General features: G+C 33.6%; 1 protein-coding gene across 2 annotated transcripts in view; it reads right to left on the bottom strand.

Annotated features, from left to right (window-relative positions):
* Positions 1-25,689, bottom strand: part of KIF13B (kinesin family member 13B) — a 243,715-nt gene that overhangs the window by 130,587 nt on the left and 87,439 nt on the right. The window contains exons 5-10 of one of the 2 annotated variants that reach the window (XM_023494793.2): positions 25,285-25,377; positions 19,135-19,315; positions 12,830-12,917; positions 7,263-7,397; positions 4,859-4,971; positions 3,142-3,253 (exon numbers count right to left, since the gene is read on the bottom strand). In XM_023494793.2, coding sequence (XP_023350561.1) covers positions 3,142-3,253; positions 4,859-4,971; positions 7,263-7,397; positions 12,830-12,917; positions 19,135-19,315; positions 25,285-25,377 — 722 coding nt within the window. Of the gene's footprint in view, positions 1-725; positions 796-1,127; positions 2,026-3,141; positions 3,254-4,858; positions 4,972-7,262; positions 7,398-12,829; positions 12,918-19,134; positions 19,316-25,284; positions 25,378-25,689 lie in introns of those variants that run through there. The other variant, XM_031950913.1, reaches the window with a different exon arrangement.

Below are 25,689 nucleotides of genomic sequence, written 5' to 3'. Positions count from 1 at the left end.
ATTTCAAGATTTTAGGCCTCTGAATCTATTTTCCACACATATAGAAAAACATTTACTCTGAGACACAATCCTCACATGAATCTCTTTTTTAAATAATTTAATTTAGTTCCCTATTGTTATTAGGATAAAAAAGAAACTCCTCAGTATAACATTTAAAATCCTCCATAATCTGGATCTAATTTACCTTTACAGTCATTACATATGATGTTCTTTCACACACGTTCTGTTCCCTGAATTCAACATCTCATCTCCACATCTTGCCAGAGACTCTGTCTTTCATGACCTTTGTACCCAGAACACACTCCCCTCCCCAGCTTACTTTAAATCTCTACCTCAGGAGCCATACCCTACATAAACCTTTCCTAACCATTGCTTCTTGACCTCCATGAGAACACCAACAAATAGAGCTTGGCTTTTTGTCTTTATAGTCCTCCTTCACACAGAGAAAGCACTTAATAAATGTTAGTTTAAATAAATTAACTGAACCTGGACATTGATATAGGACAGAATATATGGAGACAGATGACATGGGTCTGACACCCAAAAGGACTTTGTACCAGAGCCTAGTGACCTCTCAGGCCAAAGCTCCCACCAGCCCTAAACCCCATGACCTTCTGTTTTTCCAGCTAGCCCTGAAGAACTAGTCGTTACAGCGAGAAGGACTCACTTAAGTGAGAAGGCAAATAAGCTGGTATCCAAGTCTTAGGTCTGCCTATGTCACTTACCTGCATGGCAGAGGAGAAAGAATGTTGGACCTGGAGCAGGGATACCCAGGGCTGGCCTGTCTCTTGAGTTCTGTAAGAACAGGCCAAGCCTCAGCCTGGATGTCTACAAAAAATGTTAATCAACCTATGGGGCCAGCCTCATAAGGGACCTGAACGATTAAAGTGCCTTGCAAAATGAAAGGTCGGTAACTATTACTACTACTACTACCACTACCACCCCCACCCCCACTACTACTGCTGCTACAACCACCATCCCCACCTCCAACACTACCAAACTCCTTGGCCTGGCACCAAACACTGACATATTTAGGATTCAGCTTTCTTTCCCCTTTACACTGCACACAACACTGGCTAGCCAGGACCACGCGCTGTGCCCAGACCCCAAACTGCTGTCCTTCACACCTTTCTGCAGCCATGCCTGCTCCCAGTCCTAGAAGATGCTCCTCTGTAGTAGTGGCTGAGTCGTAGGCCCAAGGACCTGATCTAATTCTGGTGCAGCCACAAAATAAAATCTTTGGCTCAGGGGAATCATGAAAATTCTTCAGACATCAGTAACTCTTCACTGGTAAAACGAGAGGGTTAGACCGGATGATTCCTATTCCTTTCTGCTCCCATGGAGATTTAATAGATCATACTCCAACATCTATTTACACATCCACTACCAACAATTCAGTTTGCTATAGAAACACAAATGAAGGCATTCTATGCTAAAAGAAAATATGCCAGAAGGAATGAAGTAGTGATAAAAACTGGCTATTTTGTGCTAGGAGGGATCATCGCTTTCTGAGAAGCTGTCTTTCCCCAAGTTTGATCACTGCTTCATTTATAGAAGTCAAGCTAACATTTCTGACACACTTGCATTTGGTAACATCCAAATAATTTTAAGGAGAGTCCCACACACAGTAAGGAGATTCAAGAGTTGCTTATAAAGATCTTAACTCAGTTTGCCAATCTGGGCATTAGCAACATTGGGGTAAGTGCTGCCCTTCAACAACCACATACTGTTAGCCCACATGAACCATCAAAGCTACTGGGCTAAAAGAAGATTTACAATAGTAACTGCCACAGTAAAAAACATATTGTGCTTCAGTTTATGCTGAGAAAAGGAAACCTGGCCAACAACAAATGCTTGATATTTTAAAAGCCCTTTGTGACTTTTAAAGCAACAAAATATTCTGCCTACACTGAAAATAGCTGAAGTCACTTGGAAAAAGGAAATAACAACAAAAGAATTGCCATTTTTTCAAAGGAAAAGGAAAGTCCTTCATTTACTGTTTGTGGAATTAGACAAATTCTGCTTCAGATGTAGAAAATTCAAAGGAAGTGAAACATGAAAAGAAATGAATTTTTATAATGTTAAGATTTTTAGAGCTAAAGTTTGACAGATGAGAAAAAACACTAACAGCAAAAGGGTGACTCTCATCCAAGGTCACAGCGCTACTTAGGAGTAATGGGAACTGGCAGGGTAGAGCTCAGGTCTCCTGATTAAATGAATCTGGAATGTTTTCAACAATTCTGTACTGTCTTCTAACAAAGGGGGGGAGGGGGAAAGAGTGAAAAATGGCCTAAAAAAGTCATTTGATACATTATGCAGACATAAGAATGTATATATCCCTGAAAACACAAAAACAAGTCTATCAGTGATTAAATTTTCATAACTAATGCAGATTAGAATAAGATTTCTGCATGGAAAGCCATTCTAGCATGAAGAAAATTCATTTAGATTCTCTTTTCTTCTGGAATATAATTGTTAGCTACTATTTGCAACACACCTAGAGGTAGAAAAATGGAGTAAAATTCAATTCAACAAATTCTACAAACATTAATCATCTCCTTTAGGTAAAGCCTATATAATGTGCTAGGCACCAAGGGAACTGGAAAGTTATATTTTGGGGGTTTTTTGGTGCCTTCATTGGGCTTAGCAGACCTATAGGTAATTACAAAATGAAGTTCATACAATAGACACATTAGAGGGAAAGTTGCTGCAACTGATGCTGGCTTTCACTGAAAAAAGGGAAGAGAAAGGAGTAAGAGTTATTAAATACCCCCACGTATCAGGTATTATGCTAAACACTTTTCGAGGAAGATGCTGTTATGATGCTCATTTTACAGGTAAGAAAACAAAGACAGAAAGAGATTAAATAACTTGCTAGAATTATACCATTATTAAGTGTCTGAGCCTGGATTTGAACTCAGATTTTCTTGACTTCGGGCACAGTGCTCTATCCACTGTGACATCTCACTGCCATCCAAATAGGAAAAAAAAAATCAAGGAAGGTTGCAGACACTTCACCCAGAGGTTTACCTCACACACAGAAAAGTTCCTGATTGTGAATCTAGACACTGGAAAATCCTATACTTTATTCTTTTGCTTTCTCTCTTCCATTAAAAACACGAAGGAAAAAAAATCACTTACTTTTAAGAGCCAGGTGAGGACAGAGTCACGATATGGAACAAATTTGTTCTTGTTTCTTCCAGCACCCTGATCTGCAAGGGCTGAGATAACCAGACCAAGGGTGGTGAGGGACCTGCAGGGTGTAAGGAACATTATTGGTAAGCAAAACAATCTAAAGATAGGATGTCAACACATTCAACAACACTAACTGGGCCCTCATCTGAATAACACTGTGGGCACTGTAATCAGCGTAATGGCATTCAATTGCAAGCTTATGGAAACTACAAATTAATACTTCTATCCTACTATTGCTGACCAAATAAAACTGCTTCTTCAAGAGTCTTCTTTCAAGTCTATGGTAGAAATCATTAGCCTCTTGCAGTCTAATATATTAGGCTACCTACCATTCAAGTGGAAACCACATGAAAAAAAAAAAATCATTAAAAACAAGATCAAGACAATAAGAGACTTATGTTAGAGAACTCTCTTGTGGAAAAAAAATCCTTCACACTTTTTCTGTTGAAATAAACCCAACACTAACAGATTTTAGGCCTCTGATCAGTGCAATTATCCACAGTGATTTCAGAAGGCACCTAAGGCATGCTTTCTATCTGTCAATAGAGAGATGATGGACTACTTATAGAAAGGGGCAGAAGGCTGTTTTGCTTGGATGCAACTTTATTGTTGCAAGAAAGGACTGGATTAGGTTGGGGGAAATCACCAGGAAGTAAAATAATATTTTAAAAAAGAAGCATCAATGAAACAATTTTAATAGAAAAATGATTTCAATATAAATGAAAAGAATACCACAGACAGAACTACTGAGATTCAATACTGTAAAAGTTTAAAGAGCAAACTTAGTCCCATAGAAGAAGTATGAGAAGACATCACCCTATGCTCATTATCAGAAATGGAGAAAAGGTTTCCTCCAAGATTTACTAGGAGATACAAAGATACCAAGGAGAGAATTCTCTGCTGCCGAGGAGGCACTTGGGTTATGGGGGATTAACACAATGATGTTATCAATCCTATCCATGTCTATTTTGGAGACTGAGATTTCCTAATTAAAGAATAAAGGACCTGGTTCAATGGACTGAAGATAGAATATGGAAATTTTTAAAAAGTTGTCTGTATTTTTCACTAACTGGAATTAAGCATGAACATAAGCATGAACAGGAAGCTGTCTTACCACTACCTGAAAATCAGTAAGGAAAAAGGGCTAACCTGTGAACATGGTTGGTTAGAGAGATATGATGGATTACCTTCACATCTCTAATTCCAAAGAGATAAGAGAAGTAGTACCGAACAAGGAATGGAAGTAAACTGGTTATAGAAATACTGTAGGTATGCTTGTAAAGGTGAAAACTTGCCCTATTACTTCAGCCAGTCAGGGTCAATCCCTATGGAGGATATACTTATTAATCATGAGCTCCAAACCTGGCTTGTCAAATTCCACAAAAAGCAAAGCACAGCAATGAAGAAAATCTGGATATAGTAAGGATGGATTGGTATAAATATATCACCTCCCTCTAGAAAATACTAAAAGCTCAGTTGTCACTGGAAATGGGGTCAAAAGTTCCATTTTTCTAACTAAAGAACAACAATGATTCCCAGCTCCCAGATCCATCCATGTGACACTTTAAACTTTAATAGAAAGCAGGTTGAGATTAAAAAAAAAAATCCAGTTTTCAAAGCTGCTTACCAACAAAATAGGAAAGTGAGCTTCTAAAACCCTTACTTGTTAATGTTGCTTCCTTCTTTCAGCCTGTCGCCTGCAGCTCCTGTTTTTGTGGCTCTTTCACTGCCTGCTAAGTCGACTAGACTTAGTTTGCCCACTTTCTCTCCTGATGTCTGGAGAAAAAGACAAACAGCAATAAAAAGTAATTGGTCCTGTTTTGATAAACAGAATTCAAAGTCATACAAAAAGAAGCAGATTATATCCTCCCTGGAAGATTTACAAACCAAATTTCTTGTGTTTTTTCTTAAAAACAGGTAAAAATTAACACTTACTATTATAAACTTAGTTTCATGAATACATTAAGCTACCATTTGGAATTTCAACTATTTTAAAGAGTTTATTAGATAAAACATTAAACAATAATGAATAGGCAGAAACACCTTAGGAAAAATATACAAGAGATGATGTCTTTGCTAAAGATTAATTTATCAAAATTAACTTGCCTATAAAAGAGGACAGAGGGCCTTTAATACTTAAGCATAAAATTTGGGTTTTATATTTTAAAATTACAGATAAACATTCATAAATAAAGTCAATAATTTTGTGGATTTCTACAGTATTTAGTTCTTCCACCAAGTCCTACTCTGATGCCTCATTGAGGGATGAAAATAAAGGTTATTTAGACAGAGGCAACAGAGCATCAACTATAGCATATTCCATCATGCTGGGAGAGTTTCAGATAGAATTCTGACAAAAGACTAGGAGCAGGAGACTGGCCTCTTGGTGACAGCCATGGCAACTCACGAAACAAAGAAAAATACAAAATGGCCCACAATGTTGCACTGAACACCCTTCCATTTTGGTAATACCAAAGGGTGTGGAGGCAGAAACAAATGAACAAGAAAGGATAGGGAGAAGAATACCAGTTTAGTTAAAATTCTTAATTCAACTTTTCAAAACAGCTTTGATTTCACTGGAATGGATCCTCTCCCTACTTTCCAGAAAATTAGATCACAATTGCTCTAAGTATTTATTGAGCAGATAGGTTCCTGAATTGCTGTGGTCAAAAAATATGTGGTGATCAATCTTCAGGCAAAATGACTCTCTCAGTTTAGCTAGTTAATGTACATACTTTTGTCACAGGACCTGCACTCAAAGCCTTTCCCACCTGGTTAGTGCCAATTAGAGCTTAAGGGTAATAGTTTTAAATATATAAAGCTGCCTCCACATCTGAGAAGGACTAGCAAAGCTATATCTTCTAAAACAAAATAATCATGAAAACAAACCTAAAATTTTAGGACATAATAACTTACAAAAAGATAAGACAAACCATTCACACATACACATTTAAAAGCAACTATAGAGATTATGACAACCTATGGCCAAGTATCAAACCCCTCTCAGAAACAGTAGACAATGTAATGTAATATGACCTACCAGAAAGGCAGGCATCAACTGAATTTGTCCTCATCAAAATGATACTTTTTTTTGCTTTATGTTTTTAAATAGATATCAAAATACTTATTCTAAAATATAGTGAGCTTTTTTTGTTTTGCTTTGTTTTTTGCTAAAGTGCTTTGAACATATTAGGTGCTTAAGGAATTTCTGCTGAGTTTGCTTAATTGAATGGCCAAGGCCTTTATTTTAGCTTTACAGCATCTGAAATCATTCAACAAGGGAAAGGTAACTTTTTCTTCATTTTACAAAGGAGAGAAAAAGAAGAATTAGTACTGAATAAATTTCTGAATAAGTTTTTAAAAAAGGATATTAGGACAATATTCACATTCAAATATCACTTCCCCTCCCCCTACAACTCCCTAGGAACTTTTCAGCTAGGTCTAAAATGACGTTATGACATATCACCCTCTTTTCAAATAAAACGACTAAAAACTGATCACCATTAAAACTTGGAGAGCTGCTGGGAAATTTTGCACTGTGCCTTAGCAAAATATACTTAGATGCAGCCCAGAAGTGATTTTCCTTAGTTCACTTCCTGTCTTCTCAAGCTTGATACAAACTCATTTCTACTATTTTTGGAAGGGTAATTGTTCTTAATTATCACCATTAAACCTGATATAATTTTGTTCACACTTTCATATCAATGTTTTTCAAATTAGCCATCATAGCAATTTAAATTCATATACATGACTGGCTCAGATTTTATCTTTTAAAAAAATCTTTTGCTTATCATGGGCAATGCAAAATGCAATGATTCTGGGGTTTGAGGACCTGAGTTCAAATGTTTCCTCTGCTACTTACTTGCTACTTAGACAAGACACTGAAGTTTTTTACATTTCAGCCTCCTCATCTCAAAAATAAGGTAGTTAAAATTAGTTGGCCTCTAAAGTTTTCTTACAATCTTAAATCTATGATCCTTTACTACATAAGTGGAGAAGAGATGGATGATTTCACACCAGGAACAAAAATAGGCTTTGTACATGAATAATAACTATGATACATTTACCCCAGATTGCATATCATACAAAGTATGGGTCAGAATGATTTTGAAGACAGCATGAGATCGACTGCTTTCCTCGTTCATGTTGGTTGCAGCAACTGTTCGGGACTTATTGCCTTCTGACATCAAGGATTCAATATCCTACACAGAAATTTTAAAACATTAGATAATTCATTTCACTGTTTGTTCAAAGAACACTCTATAGAACTGTATCAAAATACCTCACCAAAACTAACAGCTCATTTGCTTGTAAAAATGTTTTGTCTTTTCAAAATGCACCACCCAAGAAAGTATCCACTGATAATCTCATTGTAAAACTATAAATAAAATACAAGACATGTACAAATATATAAATATCTATCTTTTCTGAAATTAGTTCAACTTTTGACATTTCTTACTTATGCTTTTCAAATTTTTCTAAAGTTATCTGTTAAGGTGGTTTTTACATATGATATCTATTGAACAAGATAACTACTCAAAATCATACTACTAATGTATGTTAGAAATGTTGTTTGGGGGCTGGTGCTCTCTCCAAAAAGCTTTAATATTAGATATGAGTTCTAGAGAAATGGAATGCTACTTTTTGGAATACAGAGTGATTAAAATTAATTGAATTAGGAGCCCAAAATTTAAGTAATAATGATTTTTTTTTAATTTTGAGGTGGTGAGAAGAGTAATATGTATGAAGATTAAATATGTTCTATTCTTTAAAAATAACCTTTAAGTGCCAAAAAAAAACAAAAACAAAAACAATATTAGATACAGGCAAATTTTTATAACCAAGAAACAAAACAGGACCTTCAGTTTTACAAATATGAACTGGAATTGAAATGTAAGCAGTTTTTTTTTATATTAAAGTTATTGACTCCTACTCTGCCTGCTACTGTTCTAAAGAACAGTAAGAGATTAAACAGCTTTTATACTAAATTTTTTTTAAAGGAAAAAAGTACCTCTTCATTAATAGCTCAGCATAAATATAAAAACATATTATTAATGAAACATCCAAATACTAAACAACCACTGCTTGATCTAACACTGGCTTTATTCTAATGTTAAGAATTAACTCATTATTTTGAATCTCTAGAAAAATAGGTGATAGGTAGACAGACAGAAAGACATAGATAGAAAGATGATAGATGATTAAGAGGAGTCAAAGCTTCTCTTAGAGTCGCTAAGGAAACACAATCCTTCCTCCCTTTTTTCTTTCTTTTTCTTCCCTTCCTTGTTTCATTCCTTCCTTTCTAAAGAAAGTTCCTGAACAGACTATTAAACATATATACATATACACAGGTAGAAAAGCCATGCCAGCTCACTAGGAGTCGGTACAGTTTCACGACAAAGAAGTATATCAAATCATCCCACGGCCTTTTTTTTTTGTTGATCAGTACCTGGTAAACGTGGCAGGTCTAGAATCACAGTGAGAGGTCAAGTCATAGCAAAGGTTAGCACACTGTAGGCCAGGGTACCTGAGTTGCTCGTGTGAAGTCACCCAGATAGCACAGTGCAGAACTAGCCTTAGAATCCAAGTCTCTGAGACCAGATCCAATAAAATCTTTTGGTAAAACATCTGACAAAGTCTACTAGGATAAACGTGGGAAGGGCTGGAAGATAGGCCTAAAGCCTGATGACCACCAGAGTAATGCCCGCCCCAGGGCTCAGCCTGATGTGGGGGCACTCCTTACCTCTATGCCCGGGTCTTTGATGACTGCTCTCTTAACAGGAATGCAAGAGACTGCCAGAAGGGCAATGAATTGCTGTAAAAGTCAGACACTGGTTCTATCTACCCTCTAAAGGGGGCAGCTGGGTGGTACACTAGACAGAGCATCAGGCCTGGGGGAAGAAGACCTGTTTTCAAATCCAACACTTCTTTGCTGGGTAACCCTGGACAAGTCATTTAACTGTTTGCCTCAATTTCCTTATCTGTAAAATGAGCTGGAGAAATGGCCAATTTCTTTACCAAGAAAACTCAAAAATGGGGTCATAGAGAATCAGACACAACTGAACAATACACATCCAAAGACTGACTAAAGTACCCAAAGACCTCCAATAAACCTTCCTCTAATTCTTCTGAACGATGAACTTTTTATTGTCCAGTTGTTACAGGCCAGGCCTGCCTTAAGTCAGTCTAATGATTCTAGTTTAGAATTGGAATAAAATGAAATGCTCATAAAATTCATTAAAATTAATACATTTATATTAAGTTAAAAACACTGCTCCTCTCCCTCTCTACTTTGCTCAGAGCAGCAGGTATTCCTCCAAAATCTCAAGATTTGCATGAACTGATAAGAAGTGAAGTGAACAGAATCAGGAGGTCAATTTATAACAGCAATATTGTAAAAATTAATAATTTTAAAGATTTAAGAATGTTAAATAACAAAATGATCCACATGACTTTAGAGGACTGATGATGAAGAATGCTCCTTCAACTCCTGACAGATAGGTAATGAACTCAAGATGCAGAAGGAAACATACATTTTTAGATGAGGTCAATATGGAAATTTGTTTTGTTTGACTCTGAATATTTATGATTTGGATTTTTCTTTTTAATCCAGTGGGGTAAGATTTGGGAGAGAGAAAAAAAAAAGTCTGATTACTGAAAAAAACTAATTCAAATTAAATATATGCTTCTAATAGTTCACAGTTTCGTATATAATTGTTTCTGTTCTTTTTTGAATAATGAAAGATTTGTTAATCCCATAAAAGAAAATAAAAAACTGAAATATTGTAGGTCAACTTCAAATCAGAGTTTCAAAGTAAATGAAATTACAATGGTATGGAAGGAGGATTCTTCAAAGCACTTTCATAAATCTTATCTTGTTTCAGTCTAAAAATAATCCCATGTGACAAAAAGGACAGATATTATAATTCCAATAAAAATATTAATTCTACTCATTAAGAGAAAAACACTCAGTCTTAGAGCCAGCAAATGACAGTTCAAGGCCTTACAATCTGGTCACTGGGTTTCAAAGTTGGAATTTATCTCAAGGGTCAAAAAGTCTAATCTATAACAAAAATCTCTTCTAATAATAAAAATGCACATGAGAAAATGTATATGACATTTATATTTTTCTTTATTGTTTTTAATGTACTTTGCATATATTATTATTCCAGGTGACTCTTACAACAGCCTTATTATAACTATTTTACCAAAGCGGAAACTGGAGATCAGAGAGCCTAAGTGAAATGACAATGGACACATAACAAAAAGAAATCTGATTTTTTTATATATAAATATTTATATTATTATATATAAATAACTGAAATTTAATTAATTTCCTAGCTCAAAATCCACCATTTTCCTGAACACAGTACATAGCCTCTACAATTTCCCTGACAGATATAGAAGCTTTTGCTTAAAGACATGTGGAAATTAAGAACCTACACAGCAAACAAAGGAGAGCTAGATAAGCAGGTTGAAACATGTAATCAAGAAGAATTTTAAAGAAGTAGAATAAAAAATGTCATCAAGGAAATAAACAAGAAAAGATGAGTTGTTCATGGAGAAAGGATCCAGAATTATGGGTGAAGAGATTGTATGCCCACCCTTGGGATATCAGGAGAAAGCAAGGAAGACTTTCAACAAGTCTGATAAAACCCTTCTGGTGAACTTCTGTAACAGCCTAATCATAAAGGATGGGTGATATTGGACGAGTTGCAGACTACATGCTGGAGAAAACATGAAGAGCAATGAGGGCAAATAATCATTTGAGTATCTGAATATTCCCAGGGTCTCTCACATAGCGGTTATTTAATAAATGCCTACTGATTGATGAGTCAGCAAGAGCAAGTGGAGAGGAGTAGGGACATGGGTTGAAGAATAGCCAAGAAAGAATACAGAAGGAGGCAATGGTTAACACTATCAATAAAAGCTATAGCAAAGATAACAAGGACTGAAAAATGGCTGGCAAAACTGGCAGCTAGGAAATCACTAGTAACCTTAGAACGAGTGATTAAAAAATAATGATAAATGCATGATTAGAAAACAATAAGAAATGAGTAGGAAATTGGAGATATAAATGATTTCAGGAATTTAGGAGTGAAGGGATATTGTAGACAATCTAAGAGGATCATCTTCAAGGGAAGATGACAAAGATGGAGACTTGAACATGTTTAAGGACATTCAAGGATTTTAGTGAATAAGATAAAGACTGAAAACAAGACAGAAGAAAATAACAAAAGAACAGACGCCTGGCGGGGAGGTGGGGAGGGAGGGAAGGGAGAGAGAGAAGAGGAAAGGAAATCCATGATCCAAAAAAAATGAAGTGGTCTTTGCAAGAAGAGCAACCTCTGCCTCAGAGATTAGAAAACAAAGAAAGAGAAAAGGGAGATTATTTAGGGTTTTTTGAGCTCTAGAGAAGAGGAAGCTAAGATCCATGGAATAAAATAATTATTTTGCAATTTGGAGACACAACAGACGTTAATAAAAAACTAATAAGTGAGGGACAGCAAGGTGGCTCAGTGGATAGAGCACCAGCCCTGAAATCAGAAGAACCTGAGTTCAAATGGTCTCAGACACTTAACATTTCCTAGCTGTGTGACCCTGGACAAGTCACTTAACCCCAATTGCCCAAGCAAAAAAACAATAAACAAAATAAAACTAGTAAGTGTTAATAATAAAACTAATCCAGTGAAGTAAACATGAGTTTGTAGAGTAAACCATGTTTCCAATTTTTATTTAATAAAATTTATAATTACATTATAGCAACATTAAGCATTTCATTCCTCACTGATATGGAAATGAACAAATTCAAGGACTGTTCAACATGCTGAACAGTGTAAAAATTTTGTAAGAAATAATCTTACCTATAACAAAAGTTTTAAATAGGCCTTAAAAAAAAACACACACACACACACACACACACACACACACACACACAGAGATAAATAAGAAACTAAAAAGTAAACCTAGCAGAAAAAGAACCCTTAAGTTAAATTATATGAAATCATTGAAAAAAATAAAGTTCCAATCTGAAGAACTCCGAAAATTCTCCAAATTCTATCTGAATGAATTTTTCAAGAAATAGAATAGTTTATGATTCCCAGTTGCTCATTTAGATTCAATAATTTCTTGTTGCGCAGATATTCAGTATTATGATATTGTAACAAAACACAATTTTCAAATGAAGACAATGAGAAAAAAAATTTTTGAGGAAAACTACTCAGCATGATACAGAAAGACATTCCCAAGAAACATAAACAATAACTATAAAAGACCACATAAATAGGATTTGAGAATAGGAAAATGAGAAGATAAGCAAAATAAAAGCCAAAAAGGCATCAGGGGGAAATTATTGATTTAAGGTATGATGATGCTAAGTCTTATTTACCATCTGATTTAGTCCACATTTACCTACCACTATCTGATCAAGTATCTGATTTCTAAAAATCAAAATATCTTTAAAGATAATTATGGTAGGAGGACCAGCTTTTTGTTAGTTACACGATACCAGTACACAGGTTTTGTTTCCTAATGATGCTTCCTTCTCATAAAAGTTACAGTCAGTTACAGGAAAAGCTGAAATAACAAATCATAAAAAATGATGAATTGAAATATTTCATATAATGGTCTTTACCTTGTAACTTGTGACAGCCAGTTTAGAAAGCCCATCCACATAAGGACCCAGTACATTGTGTTCTCTGACTTTCAAGGTTTGACGGCTTCTGTTAACAAAAAACCAAAACCAGTAATTCATCTAAAAATAAACAACTATTCTATTCTCAAAAAGAAAAAAGTCCAAAAAAAAAAAAAAAAGAAAGAAAAGTCCAAAAAAGTTCATAAAAAAGAATTCTCAATTCAATAAAAATTCAAATAGATAAAACCACTTGGGCTGACCCTGGCAGAATTTATGCTGTCTAGAACCTCAAAATGCAAACTGACAGAAATATTTTTTAATGAGGGTGTATATCACTACAAAGGAAAACTGAAGAATGACTTTTATCACCAAAAAGGAATGCTGACAATGCAAAATCAATAAACCCAAATCTCTATGAAGCACATTATACACAGTCATACAAACATCAGATATTCAATAAAAGTTCATTGTAAATCTAAAATCTAAAATTTTTTCATTCATTATTGTCACAGGTATTAGGTATCTTGAGAATTATCCAATCTCACTGGCTCAACTTTGTTCTTAGACTATTCTAATTTAAATTATTTCTAAGTTTAGAAATTCTGTTTCCACAAAAGGATTTATACATGAAAAAAAATCCATAAAAATATAAAAAGGTATGATACTTGACATCAAGGCAAAAGAGAAAAAATGTATATGAGGTAAACAGTATGTACATTTCACTATAATTCTTAAGACACTTTTAATGCTACGTCAAACAGTAAAATGAAACTAGTTCAGATTTATAAGGGGAGACATGAGTTTGAATACTAGCTTTAATGGTTACAAACTCTACAACCACAGGTTAAGTCACTCAACTTCTCTGTATAATCACTTGATATGGATCAATAATACCAGAAAATATTTGAATGCTTTGAATATTGAAAACTACAACAAAATAGCATGTTCTCTAACTTAACTCACTATATGTTTGTACATGTAATGTATACGCACATTCACATGCATATGAACACACACATTTGAGAAATAAAATATAATACATGGCAATATACAGACATTAGAAGTTGTACAGATGAGAGCTATAGAGCTTCTTGTATCCTTCTCTTCCTTAGCTTCTTTATTCCATAGAAAAAGGTTCTGAGATCAGAATCTTTCTCCAAAAGAGACCTCCAAGAATGATGATAATGAAATACTTTTAAAGAAGTCATAAGAGAATGGGAGAAACTATAGGTAAGATGAATGAGTGATACAAGCAGCTGAGACTCAAATCAACCATAAAGAACTGATGAAGGAAAATGCTATCCACTTCAAGAGTAAAAACTGTTAAGATGAAGTATGCACAGTGTGGCTTTAAGACAGTTCAGATCCTAAAATATTTTTAAATATTTAAAAAAATTAATTACTTAAAAAAATGCGCTTAGGAATTCTGATCAGTGCAAGTAGGTCATGTCTCCTGACAACCTACAATGAAACAAGTGGGGAGAGGGGTGATTAGCAACAGTAGTGATGAAAAAAGAGTTACATACATATTGCTTAAAAATTCACAGGAGAAAAAAGTACTGAAGAGAACACAGACAACCAGCAGTTTTGAAAGTAATGTGTAGAATTTTTTTTCCCCTGAGGCAATTGGGGTTAAGTGACTTGCTCAGGGTCATCACGGCCAGAAAGTGTTATGTGTCTGAGACCACATTTGAACTCAGGTACTCCTGACTTCAGGGCTGGGTCTTTATCCACTGTGCCACCTAAAAGTCCCATGTATAGAATTTATTATGTGTTTAAAACATTCAAGATAAAAAGATTTATGGTTTCATAAAATTTTTTCTTTTCTATTATGATGTGTCATAGAAACATTTCGGAGCGGGGGTAGGGAGAGCAGGGTTAAGTTCAGAATTTTTAAAAAGAAAATAACCACGAAGAGACAAACATCACAGCTGTTCTTAAGTTTGATAAGCTGGCTGGATTTGTTTGTTTTGTTTAAGAATCCACCTTAGCTTAGTTGCTATGAGCTCTACTCAGACTGGAAACAGAGTACCTAGGTGAGGACCCACCTGGCTGAGCTGGGCCCTTGAGGCTAGAGAAAAGATATCAAATAGAGAATTTGATGAGTTCTGAAGTTCTCTGACTTAAAAGGGCCTGCTATTCAGACTAAAAAGTAACACTTTAAAAATACTTTTAAGGATAATGACAATGACCCCCAGAATGGTCTTCGTCCTTCAAAGGAATTTCTCACTTCAATCCATCTGCCACAACACTATTATAACAATCTCCTTTAGTGCAAATTTGATGATGGGATTCTGCAACTCAAACTCTAGTGTCTCTCTATTATTGTCAGGATTTAAAAAAAAAAAAAAAAAACCTTAATAAAAATCTTTCAGAGTCCTTTACAATCTGACCTCAATCAAGTTTCTAGCTCCAATGCAAATGACTCTGTAAGCATCAATCTTCAGCCTAGCCAAATGTTTTTGCATGGTCCCTTGTCCTGCTTTTCTTTGGCTAAGCATCCCAGAGTGTCTCATTTCCTACAAGACATAAGTGAAGCACTACCTTCATATTTCATATGCTGCCTCTGTCTCTCTGATTGGAAGACTGGAAAGCAGAGCAGAAATCTCCTCCCAAAGCCTCTCTTCGAAGATAACTGATTACTCCAATTGGCTCATCTTTCCCAAGAGATAATCTGCTTGGTTTAATTCTATAATCATTACACCTCTTCATCATCTTGGTGCCTTGTGTTGTTGTCCCCCCCCCCCCCCCCCCCCCCATCCCTCTATCCCAGTTTTTAGCTTCCTTTTGTGTATTGTATGACCCCATTTAAAAAAAAAAAAAAGTTCCTGAAAGTCAGGGATTCTTTTTCCTTTTTCTTATTTGTATACTTAGTGTTTAGCACAGTGCCTGACACATATTAGGAACTCAATAAATGTATTGTACTATACCTTTTACATGAAGGGTTTTTAAATTTTCTCCACTACAAGTCTTCTTCATAAACTATTTCATATCTATTTTGCATTTTTCTGTTTATGATTTTATGCATATATATACATATATGTAGAATATAAGCATTTTGAGAGCGAGGATCATTTCATTCTTTGCATTGGTATCCCTGGGGACTAACAAAGTGTCTACCACAAAGTAGAGCTTTATTAAATGGTAGCTGATAAAATATAACTGAATATTTTTTCCAACAATTCAACATCTTGCAATACTTCACAGTTACCATTAGGAAAATAAATTACTACTTTCAACCACAGATTTAAAAGGTATTTATAATACTAATCTAAATCTTTTGGCCTATAATTTTTTTTTAATTATTATGATTTGGAATTTTTTAGAAATTATTTACAATTAATCCCTGATGGGTTTCTTTTCATTCATATCATTCTAATGAAAAGCAAGGGGGGAAAAATAACCATCTTTTCTCATGTTTCCTCCTTTGTTAAAAATCTCAATTATTTCCATCTGTGTTTTTTAGCTTCAATAATCAAGCATTATAATAATTTCTGCATGTAATAATGCAATATCCTCACAGCAATCCATTTTTAAATCTCACTTTATTTTGTTCTTTTTTTAACCAGGAATGAAAGAGTATTTTTTTACCCTTGAATGAGGCAGCTGGGAGGAGCAGTAGATAAAAATACTGGGCCTAAAATCAGAGAGACCTGAGTTCAAATCCAAATTCAGATACTTACTAGCTCTGTGAACCTGGACAAGTCATTTAATCTGTTTGCCTTAGTTTAATCCTTCTGTAAAATGGAGAAAATAATAGCATCTACTTCCCAGAGTTGTTATAAGAGCAAATGAGATAATAATTATAAAACATTTAGCATAATGCTTAGCATATAAGTGGCACTATATAAATGTTAGCTACATTACCGTTATATTACTATTTTATTGTTGGGCTTTGCTATCAAACATTGAAATTGTAATTAATTAGGGATTGATATTTCTGCAAACATGATGCCATTCCACAATTTTCTCCAGACTCTTTTTTCATATTTTTGCTTTTAACAATATCTAAGGACAAGAAACAATAAAGACTACATGCTTTATGCCAGTACTGGTAATGGTATATTCTATAGGTAGGAAGTGAATTAAAGAGAAAAATTATCAGTTGAGAGTTACATAAATTAAACTAGTATCTAGCTAATTCGGGCAAAAGTACCCAATATTTCATTATCTGCTTTTTTCCCTCATAACAGCAAACATCAAGAAAAAGGACAAAACAGATAGAATACTTCAGTATTATGTTATAACTGGAAATAAATAAAGAAAAAAATAACAGAAAAATAGAAAAAGAGAAAGAAAAGATCTAAAGAAATCTTAAGAAAGATAAAGATATATACACATGTATAAACACCAATATTCAGACTCAAAATACTCGAGCATCACTTAACCCTTTTTAAAACTAAAAACTCTGTGAGGTTTATTGTAATTTTGTAAGTAAAATTACAAAGGAGTAGAGCATCTCTCTTTAGACTTCCTCTCTGAGATGGATGAAATAGGACTCAAATGGCAGTGGGTCATAGGTTCTCCACCATTATTATTCTGTTATAACAATTAACATCCTGGGCTAAAAAAAAAACTCTCTTCTATAACATTTCCATGACTGTCACGAACAAGACAATGATATTATTTGTTTGGTTTTTTTCTTCAAGTTTACACATATTCAATAACTACCAAATAAACAGCACAGTTTTCCTATTCTGAAGTTAAGTTTTTATTTCATCTTTCAGGATTTGCTTGCAATAGAAACACAAAATAATAGGGCTTGCACTCCACTTCAGTTTACAAGCTAATATGCCTACAGTCCCATGGAGGTAATGTGCTATCAATTTTTCTCTTCTCTCAGATTTCATTCTGATCCCTTCCATTATTCAATCAAGCAATTGAAATATCAACCCCTTTTATCACTGCTCTCACAACTGTGTTGCTCTACAACCTTCCTTCTTCACTTACTTGCATCTAAATAATTCAATTCTCAATTCTCTAGTCACATTACATCTTAGTTTTACAAGAGTTTCGATCACTTCACCAACTTTAATTAGAGCCCTTACTGGACAAATGGAACTGCTAGATCTGTGAATCAACTAAATACAAGAAGACATCAACTCAAACAGCTTCCTCATTTATAAAATAAGTTGTTATGAGGACCAAATGAGACAAAATATTCAAACAAAGCATTTTTAAAACTTTAAAGTAATACATAAGCAATAGTCACTATAATTTTGTCTTTGACCCATATTGGTAATCCTGGTTTTCTCCAATTTCTATTTGCATTCATAAATATAGTTGTTATTTTAAGGTATCAGTTGCTTCTGTGCTAAATTAAATAATCTGTTATTGTATTTTATATTAGAAAACTGGGAATAACAATGAGAAACAAAAAATTTGAATAAACTCTCAAACACACATTTTTACTTATCCCCTCTACTCAGGGTCCCAAATTTCCCTCCCAATAAAAGCCTTATTTTTATCTCAGGGTTCTATCCACCAAGACTGAAGTGTGAAAACAGATCCCAAGTCACTACAAACTGCAGCTTTGATTATGCCACCCCCTACTCAAAAGTATCCACTAGCTACTACTACCCACCAAATAAAATTTTGGCTTGTTGTTTTGTGGGCAGGGGAAAAGATTGAGGGAATATGAATCAATTGGAGTTAAGTGACTTGCCAAGTGTTTAAAGCTAAATTTGAACTCAGGTCTTTGATTCCAGGGCTATTTTGAACCATCTAGCTGCCCCAATTTTGATTATTTTCCAAAGCAGATATCTCCAAAACTAAGCACCAAACCTGCTGTTCTAATGTGCACCCTCATTCCAGCAAATAATACAATCAAGCTTATAAAGCACTTATGATCTTTTCTCTGTATCTTTATTTTATATTGTTGTTTTCACAATACACTTCTAGTTTAACTTATTCCTGCTTCTCTTTTAATGTCTAACTTAAATGGTTTTTCCTCCATGAAGGTTTTTGAGACCTTTGAGTCATCTCTCCATCTTCTAAACCTGCAAAGCATTTAATGTCTTTCCCTCTTGAATTTTCATGTATAACCTTTTTATTTATTTCTGTACATGTCTCATCTCTCCTGCACCTATTCTTCTTTATCTGTTCCAAGGTATTTAATTGCAAATCTAACATATGTCAAATAAAAATTTATTGTAGTACAAATATATTTTAAAATGTAAGATCTACTCTAAGATAATAAATTCTAAATGGATTTCCATTATGAAAGTGTCACTTTTCCCAAGCCAATTAAATAAATAAGATAGTCTGAATAAAATGGAGGTCACATTTGATTAAAATTTCTGTACCCTTTGGGATCCAAGAGATCTCTAACTTTCTCATTATAGATTTCCATGTAGGATACTTCAACTTTAAAACTCTGCTCTTCATTCTCCTCTTTCTGACTTCTTTCAAAAAGACCACTGCAAAGTCTTGGGATTAATCCAGGTTGGTCGGCAGTACCCATCATTGTGTAAGATTTTCCAGACCCTAAAAAAAAAAGAAAAAACAGTCATAATAGTTTCTTTTGGGAGGTTAGGCTCTCTAGTGTTATAACATATTTCTAGTAGATCCAAAAATATGAGGGACAAACTCTCAATGATGCTTGCTGATAGTGATAATGATGAGTCACAAGCTTCACTAACAAACAAATGGAAGAGGAGAATTCTTAATTTTAAAAAAAATAGATTTTCTCTGATAAAATTTACATGTAAAAATAACCAAATATTACTTCAAGTTAAATAAAGAATATGCAACCAATTTGGAAGACTTCCTTTAAAAAACTAAGAATATCCCTTCAAATTGAACACACTAATTAGATTTTCTAAGGATGACAACTTTTTACTTCTAAATAAGTACAAGAGCAAGGGAGAGGAGCCAAGTTGGCAGAGAGAAACCAGAAAGTTGTCTGAGCTCTCAAACCTAATAAGTCTTCTTGAAAGAGCTCCCTACGGATTTTAAAAATCAAGTCAAGGAGGTAGAAGAAAAACTAGGAAAAGAAATAAGAATTATGCAAGAGAATTATGAAAAAAGAATCAATACCTTGAAAATGAAAGCACAAAAATTGGTGGAAGAAAATAACTCCTTAAAAAAAATTAGAAATGGGAAAGGAGAAGCTAATAACTCTTGGACATCAAGAATTAATTAAAAAAAAAAAAAGAATGAAAAAATAGAAGAAAATATAAAACATGTCATTGGAAAAACAACTGGCCTAGAAAAAAGAGCAAGGAAAGTTAATTTAAGAATTATTGGACTACCTGAAAATCATATTCAAAGAGAGAGCTGGACAGCATCTTTTCAAGCAAGAAAAACTGCCCTGATGCCCTAGAACCAGAGAGTAAAATAATAATTTAAAGAATCCACTGATCACCTCCTAAAAGAAATCCCAAAATGAAAATTCCAAAGAATACTGTAACCAAATCTAAGAAGAAAATACTGCAAGCAGTCAGAAAGAAACAATTCAAATATCTAGAAGTCACAATCAGAATTACACAGAATTTAGCAGCTTCAATATTACAGACTCAGAGGACTTAGAATATGACATTCTGGAAGGCAAAGAAGTTTGGATTACAAGCAAGAGGCATCAACTTTTAGAGGAGGAAATTGAACATTCAAAGAAATAAGGGACTTTCAAGCTTTCCTGATGAAAAGACCATTGGTGAGAGAAAATTCAATCTTCAAATACAAGACTTAAGAGAAGCACAAAAAGGTAAACAGGAAAGGAAAAAATGCATAGTATTCACTAAGATTAAACTGTTTGTATCCCTACATGAGAAGATAAAACTTCTAACTCTTAAGGCATTTAGAAGGAGTATACTTAGGTGTGGGTATGAATTGACTTAGATGTGATGATAAAAAAAAAAATTGTAATTAAGGGGTAAAAAAAAAAGACTATTGGAAGAAGAGGAAGGGAGAGGCAGAATGGGGTACATTATATCATATGAAGAGACATGAAAGACATATTACAGTAGAGGCAAAGAAGGGAAAGGAGGCAAAGAAGGCATAGTTGGGTAAAGAAATCCATCTTACCCTACAGGGAAGTAGGAGGGGAAGAGGAAAAGAAAAGAGGAGGGCTGATTAGAAGGGAAGGCAGACTGAGGGAAGAGCTGGTCAAAAACAATACATAGATGAGGAGCAAGAGGGAGAAAGGAAAGAGAGGGGGGGAAAAAGTATAAATGGGGTGGGAGAAGCTGTGAATGTGAATATGATAAAAAAAAAAACAGAACCATACAATATGTTATTTACAAGACATACATTTGAAGCAGATATACACACAGAAAAAAGACTGGAACAGAATATATTATCCTTCAGCTGAAATTTAAAAAAAAAAAAAAAAAAAGCAGGGGGATTGCTACCCCCGCTACCAGACAAAGGAAAAGCAAAAATAGATCCAATTAAGAGAGACAAGAAGGAAACTACATCTTGTTAAAAAGTATCACAGACAATAATAAACAGATGCACAAAGTAGTATAGCATCCAAATTTTTAATGGAGAATTAAAATGAGTTACAGAAAGAAATAAACAGCAAAACTATATTAGTGGGGGATTTCAGAACGAGATAAATCTAACCACAAAATAAACAAGAAAGAAGTTAAGGAGGGAATTAGAATTTTAGAATAGTTAAGACATGACAGATCTCTAAACTGAAGGGGTATACAAAGAAATATGCCTTTCTCTCAGCAATATGTGGCACCTAGATAAAAACTGATCATGAATTAAGGTATAAAAACCTCATAATCAAATGCAGAGAAATGAAAATACTAAATGCATTCTTTTCAGATTTTAATGCAATAAAAATTATATGTAAAAAGAGCCATTAAAAATTAACTGGAAACTAAATAGTCTAATCCTAAAGAACGAATAGGTTAAATAACAAATCAAAGAAATAATAATCAGTAATTTCATCCAAGAGAAAGACAATAATGAGATAGCATACCAAAATTTATAGAATGTAGACAAAACAGAATTTAGGGGAAATCAAATATCTAAATTCTTACATGAATAAAATAGAGAAAGAGAAGATTAATAATTTGGACATACAATTAAAAAGCAGAAAAAAGAACATATTAAAAAAACTCAATTAAACACTAAATTATTAATTCTGAAAATCAAAGGAGAGATTGATATAATTAAAAGCAAGGAAATTGTTGAGCTAATAAATACAACTAAGAGTTAATTTTATGAAAAAAACAAAAACCAGATGAACCACTGTCTATTTGATGGGAAAAAGAAAAGAAAACTAAGTTACTAGTATCAAAAATGAAAAGGATGAACTTACTACCAATGAAGAAGAAATTAAAGCAATAATTAGAAGATATTTTGCCCAGATGTATAACAACAAATTTGACAATCTAAGTGAAATGGATGAATATTTACAAAAATATAAATTGTTCAAATTAACACAAGAGGACATAAAATACTTAAATAACCCTATTTTATTATTTTTTTAAAAATTTTTTCCTGAGGCAATTGGGGTTAAGTGACTTGTCCAGGGTCACACAGCAAGGACGTATTAAGTGTCTGAGACCAGACTGAACTCAGGTCCTCCTGACTTCAGGGCTGTTGCTAAATAACCCTATTTTAGAAAAAGAAATATAACAAACCATCCATGAATGTCCTAAGAAAAATATCTCCAGGACCAGAGAGATTTACAAGTAAACTTTATCAAACATTTAAAGAATATTATAAAATATTTTTCACATAAATAAAGTCAGATCTAAACAACTGGAAATATCAATTGCTTATGGATAGGCCTAATTAAAATAATAAAATAATTCCATTTAAATTAATTTATTTATTCAGTGCCCTAGCTATCAAAATTCCACAAAATTTTTATAAAGCTAGAAAAAATAATAACAAAATCCATCTGGAAAAATAAAAGTTCAAAAATAACAAGAAAATTAATGGGGGAAACAAAAGCAAAGAAAAGTGGCTTAGTAGTACCACATCTAAAACTATATTATAAAATAGCAATAATGAAAACTATATATGTTCATTTAAGAGGTCTTCCACTTGCCAAAACTATTTTAAAAGATTTCATAAATATCCTACTCAAGCATGTTCTTGTGGGGGAAGAGAAGGAATGGTACTTTTAATCTTTGGACAGCTGTACTCATTTACTGTCAAACTGTAAGATATAAAGTTTTCCTTACCTAATATTGAAAATGTTTTTTGATTTTTTTTGTTTGTTTTTTTAGGTTTTAGAAAAATAATTTATTCAAAAGTTGGTAATTTGCAATACACAGCCTTCATATTAGTTTATGCTTTTTTAAGCAATAGACTCATGTGTTTCTGAACTTCTTGGGAGCACTCCAAGTCTTAAAAAGATCCAAACAAAACGTGTGTGTGTGTGTGTGTGTATGTATGTATATGTGTATATATGTGTGTGTGTATATATGTATATATACACACACACACACACATATATATATATAAAAAGGTATTATTGGATAATATAATAAAAAATTAGCAAACAAAAAATATTAAGATCAGGTAGAGAAGACACAGTAATAATTGATTATTATAGTACTCTCCTATTTGATAAACCCAAAGACTCCAGCTTCTGGGATAAGAATTCACTATTTGACAAAAATTTTGGGGAAAATAAGAAAATAGTTTGGCAGAAACTAGGCACAGACCAACATTTCATACCACATACCAAGGTAAGACAAAAATGAATACATGATTTAGACATAAGGGTGACACAATAAGCAAATTAGAAGAGAAAAAAAAGTTTATCTATTAGATCTATAGACAAGAGAAAAATTTATGATCAAACAAGAGATAGAGAAACATTTTTACACAAATACAATCAAGCAAGCAAGATCAGAAGGAAAGCAAAAAAATGGGAAATAATCTTTATAGCACATTTCTCTGATAAAAGGCAGGAGAACTGATTTTAGAAAAACCTAGAAAAACTTATATGAACTGATGCTGTGAAGTCAGCAGAACCAGAATACTGTACGTGATGACAGCAACATTGTATAATAATCAACTATAACTGATTTAGCTCTTCTAAGCAATACAATGATCCAAGACAATTTTTCAAAGGACTCGTGATGGAAAATGCTATCCATATCCAGAGAAAGAACTATGGAGTCTAGATGCAGATTGAAGCATACTATTTTCACTTTTTTTTTTTTGTTTGTTTTTCTTTTTTGTTTTGTTTCTTCTTTCACAATATGACTAATGTGGAAATAAGTTTAATATGATTGGACATGCATAATATATATCAAATTGCTTGCCATCTTGCGGATAGGAAGTAGGGAGGGAGAAAAAAATTCAAATTCAAAATCTTATAAAAAATAAATGTTGAAAATTATTTTTACATCTGATAGGAAAAAATAAAATACTACTTACAAAATACAATAGCAGTTCTCCCACAGATCACTGGACAAATCACACTCCTTCTGTCCCCTCCCCTCACACAAACACAACTGACCCTGATAGTAAATGATCACAGACTCATAAAGAAAGATTGAATTACAAGATATAATGTTATATGATTAATATGGAAATATTTTATGACCACACATATATAACCTAAATCAAATTGCTTGCCTTCTCAATGAAGTAGATAGAGAGGGGAAAAGGGAGAGAAGTTGGATTTCAAAAATGTAAAAACAAATGTTAAAAATTGTTTTTACATAGAATTGGGGAAAAACAAAATACTACCTCCACTCCCAAAAAAGGACACATTATAACAATCGATATGCTTAAAACTAAACTTAATTTTCTATTTACCACAAAAATTTATTAAGTTACATAGTGTTTTTCACTCAGAGATGATCACAGTTATTGACCATGCAGCATTAGACAGATTCTGTTATAAACAGGTAAAGTTATGCTGAATCATAGATTAGGCTCTGATTAGGCTGAATCATAGATTAGAACTCTGGGAGATGACTATGAACCACTACATAGAATTCCCAATCCCTCTATTTTCACCAGCCTGCAATTTTTTATTTCCTTCACAGGCTAATAGTACACTATTTCAAAATCCGATTCTTTTTGTACAGCAAAATAACAGTTTGGATATGTATACTTATATTGTATTTAATTTATACTTTAACATATTTAACATGTATTGGTCAACCTGCCATCGGGGAAAGGGGTGAGGGGAAGGAGGGGAAAAATTGGAACAAAAGGTTTGGCAATTGTCAATGTTATAAAATTACCCAAGCATATAACTTGTAAATAAAAAGCTATAATTAAAAAAAAAAAAAAAAAAAGAGGAAAAAGTAAAAAAAAAAAAGTTATATTTCCATGCTTTCATGTGGAAAATAAATTTTGCCATTTTATATGAAATGACATATAGGCCAAAAAACCAAAAACCTTTTCCCTTTTTATCTCTCTCTCCAAAGAGTAGCACTGCCTAATTTTCTCTGTAAATAAGCATATTTTCATTTTATTTCCTATTCTCCCATTTGCTCATGAAGTGTCATGTAATGTAGCCTTACCAGTTTGTCCATAGGCAAAGATACATGCATTGTAGCCATCAAAGGCATTTTGAAGGATATTTTCTCCAAGGCACTGAAAAACAGCATCCTGACCTAAGAAAAGCAAAAAACAAACTATTATACCAAAACCTACATCTGAACAAGCTGGGGAAAAAAAAAAAAATCACACAAGGCAAAAACAATTAATTTTTATTCCCAGATAAGATTTTTAAGATTCAAAATGTACTTTTATAGAGTTTACAGCCTTCGGTTTTTTCTAATTAACTCATAATGGAAAATGAAAGAAAAGACCATAAGGTTGTATCTGTTTCTGGAATATTAAATTCTAACAAGTAAGCCTTTCCCCTTAACTTGCCCACAATCACAACCATATGCCCCTTCACAGGAATCTTAACACCATGCTGT

This window comes from Sarcophilus harrisii, chromosome 2 (assembly GCF_902635505.1).
Source record: "Sarcophilus harrisii chromosome 2, mSarHar1.11, whole genome shotgun sequence".
NCBI lineage: Eukaryota > Metazoa > Chordata > Mammalia > Dasyuromorphia > Dasyuridae > Sarcophilus > Sarcophilus harrisii.
Note: the sequence above shows the minus strand (reverse complement) of the source record. Positions and strands in the feature narration are given on the sequence as shown.